The following is a 3,444-nucleotide window of genomic DNA, read 5'->3' as shown; positions in this document are numbered from 1 at the left end:
CCCCCTTTCCGCGCGCGAGCCCCGCGAGATCCCCGTACCTCTGCGCTTCTCTCCTGCAGCTTCTGCGGGTCTCAGTGTGCCTTTCCTTCCTTCTAGTTGTAGAGTTTACAGTCAGCCAGGCTTCCTATGGTTCTGGATGAAGTCCGTATTGTTTCTCTGAGGTATTAATCAATTGTTGTGCGCGGCATTAATTTCCCGGTGTTTATCTCTGCCGCCATCTTAGTTTCTCCAGTAGCTTTCCTTTCAATTCCAGAAGTGGACTTTTAATGGTTTGCAGACCACTTTGCCCCTGAGATGAGGTCTGATGGTTAGAATTCAAAAACCAACACAAGCCTGTCTTCAGCAAACATGTGTCTCGAGGTTTAGAATTCCATTCTGGTTTCAAGTATTGTTTCCTGTTCCCATACCTCAGTGAAATGATTCTGTCGTTCTGTGTTTCATTGTCCATGCCACAGTCCACTGCTCTGTCTGCCTGGGGAGAGGTGATGGAAGTCTTTGCTCAGATCACGTATTCCTATTTGGGGTTTAGGAGTGCGCTGTGAGTTCTCTGCATCAGCTCCAGGAGTGAAAAAGGATTCCATGCCGATCGTTCATTCTGACCCAAGGTTTAGCTTTTTATGCAAAATAAAATTGCCCCCACAGAAACATAAATGGGGACTGAAAAGATAAAGCAAAAAAATCTTGGAATGAAAAATGGGAGACTCTTTCAGGAGGAAATGTGGGAAGTCAGCGTTCCTTTAAACACTGATGAGAATGCCTGTACCATCTTTGTACACCCCTGATTGAGATGTGATCCTCCAGGTTGCTGATGTTTCTGGCCCCTGCTTCCCTGCACCCTCTGCCCTGAGGAAGTGCGTTGAAGGAGCCAAACAGAAGTCCTCTATCCAGCTCCTCAGAGCCACAGTGAACAATGGGAACCCAAATATCAACAAATTTAATTTCCTAAGAAACTGGGCCTGAGAACATGACTTTTAGGGGTACTTTGCTAAGTGTTTGTATCATCAAGTCATTTAGAACAGAAAACTTGGGGGCAGACCCCAGTGTTAAGTGTGGCACTTACGGTCTCAAAGAACTTGTTTATATAAAAGTCCCAGCATGGCCCTGCCTCTCCTCTCTGAGTCCCTTGGGGGATGGATCTGCAGGACAGCTTCATTGTCCAGCCTGTGTGATAAGTGTCTGTTGCCCCACACTCTCCCTACCCCTATCCCTGCATTATTTTTCTCCTGGTCATTTTCTACCACCAAATGCATTCTTTTGTTTACTTGTCTTGTTACTGTCTGTTTCCTCACCAGCCCCTAGAATGTACACTTCACACATACTTAGAAGAGAAGGTCCTTGCCCAGAGTAGATGCTCTATGATAATCTGTTGAGTGAAGGGAAGCAGGAACTTGCTTATCTATAGGAATGGAATGGGGCAGGAGGAGGGTCAATTTGAGCCCCACCACTAGATCTTCATCCCTTTTCCCTCTTTCCTCGGATGCCCCTGAGAGATGCTACAAGAATCTTCTGTTTCCACCTCTTTGCAGAGCATCGGCTGTGACGATTACCTAGGCTCCGACAAAGTGGTGGACAAATGCGGGGTGTGCGGAGGCGACAACACGGGCTGTCAGGTGGTGTCGGGCGTGTTTAAGCACGCCCTCCCCAGCTTGGGCTACCACCGCGTTGTTGAGATTCCCCAAGGAGCCACAAAGATCAACATCACCGAGATGCACAAGAGCAACAACTATCTGGGTAAGCTTGGTCTTTTTCCAGAGAAAACATCTGTTACTCCAGCTGGTTTATTCCAGGGTGGTGAGATGAACACAGCAGTGTCCAGAGGTTCTCAGACACATAGTGTCACTGGGAATGCCAAAGCAATGTCTTCTCAGTGAAATGAGCAGCTTGGGTGGAGAAAATTTAAAAAGTCATAATTGCAAGTAAATGTTTAATATTTACACTAATAAACCATTCTTTTCTCTTTCCAAGAGAAATATGGTTATGAATTCAACTAGAGGCCTGGTGCACAAATTCATGTACCAGTGAGGTCCCTCAGCCTGGCCTGCAAGATCTGGCCAAAAATGGCTCTCCAACATCCCCCAAGGGACCCCAGATTATGAGAGGGCACAGGCCAGGCTGAGGGACCCCACCAGTGCATGATCGGGGCCAGGGAGGGACATGGGAGGTTGGCCAGCTGGGGAGGGACTGCAGAAGGGCTCCAGGGTGTGTCTGGCCCCGTCTTGCTCAGTCCTGATCAGCCAGACCCCAGCAGCAAGCTAACCTACCGGTCAGAGTGTCTGCCCCCTGGTGGTCAGTGCACATCATAGTAAACAGCTGAGCAGCCTTAGCATATCATTAGCATATTATGCTTTGATCGGTTGAACAGCCAACTGGTCAACCAGACACTTAGCATATTAGGCTTTTATTATATAGGACTAGTGACCCGTCGCACGAAATCATGCAAGACCAGGCACCCCTTCCCCTCCGCCCGATGCCATGGGACCACCCCGAGTCCTGGAGTCCTGCCCCGCGTGGCTGGCATGCCATGGGACAGCCCCGAGTCCTAGAGTGCTACCCCAATGCCCTGCCTCTGGGCCACATGGAGCAGCCGCTGGGCCCCGCCCCCACAGTGTTCACACAGGGCATGGAAACCCTGGCAGAAGTCATGCAAGGCAGCCGCCAGGACCCCCACGGCACACACACACACACGCACACGGGGCCATGGAAACCCCTGCAGAAGCTGTGCAAAGTGGACACTGGGACCCCTGCACCCCCACAGGGCCACAGGAACCCCTGCGGAAGCCACGCAGAGTGGACATCAGTCCTGCCCCCGCTGCCCTGCCCCTGCTGTGTGCGTTGCCATCTTGTGACAATGTTATAGCGTGAGGATCAATTTGCATATTACCTCTTTATTATATAGGATAATGGGCTAAACCAGTGGTCGGCAAACTCATTAGTCAACAGAGCCAAATATCAACAGTACAATGATTGAAATTTCTTTTGAGAGCCAAATTTTTTAAAATTAAACTATATAGGTAGGTACATTGTTATTAACTTAACTAGAGGCCCGGTGCACAAAAATTTGTGCCTTCAGGAGGAGGGGGGATCCCTCAGCCCGACCTGTGCCCTCTCGCAGTCTGGGACCCCTCAGAGGATGACCACCTGCTGGCTTGGGCCTGCTCCCTGGGGGATTAGGCCTAAGATGGCAATCAAACATCCCTCTGGCAGCCCAGCAGCCCTCGGGAGATGTCTACTTGCCAGCAGGGAGCAAGCCTAAACTACAGTCGGACATCCTTAGTGCTGCTGAGGAGATGGGAGAGGCTTCGTCCACCACCACTGTGCTGGCAGCCATCAGCCTGGGTTGTGGCTGAGCAGAGCTTCCCCTGTGGGAGCGCACTGACCACCAGGGGGCAGTTCCTGCATTGAGCATCTGCCCCCTGGTGGTCAGTGTGTGTCACAGTGACCAGC

The 3,444-nt window shown here is 50.7% G+C and overlaps 1 protein-coding gene across 1 annotated transcript in view; it reads left to right on the top strand.

Annotated features, from left to right (window-relative positions):
• Positions 1-3,444, top strand: part of LOC102753839 (thrombospondin type-1 domain-containing protein 4) — a gene marked incomplete at its 3' end in the record, with an annotated part of 484,283 nt that overhangs the window by 381,694 nt on the left and 99,145 nt on the right. The window contains exon 5 of the mRNA XM_006776097.1: positions 1,527-1,731. Within this exon, the coding sequence (XP_006776160.1) occupies positions 1,527-1,731 (205 nt within the window). The remainder of the gene's footprint in view (positions 1-1,526; positions 1,732-3,444) is intronic.

This window comes from Myotis davidii, unplaced genomic scaffold (genome assembly GCF_000327345.1).
Source record: "Myotis davidii unplaced genomic scaffold, ASM32734v1 scaffold1069, whole genome shotgun sequence".
NCBI lineage: Eukaryota > Metazoa > Chordata > Mammalia > Chiroptera > Vespertilionidae > Myotis > Myotis davidii.
This window is presented reverse-complemented; position numbering and strand designations above follow the sequence as displayed.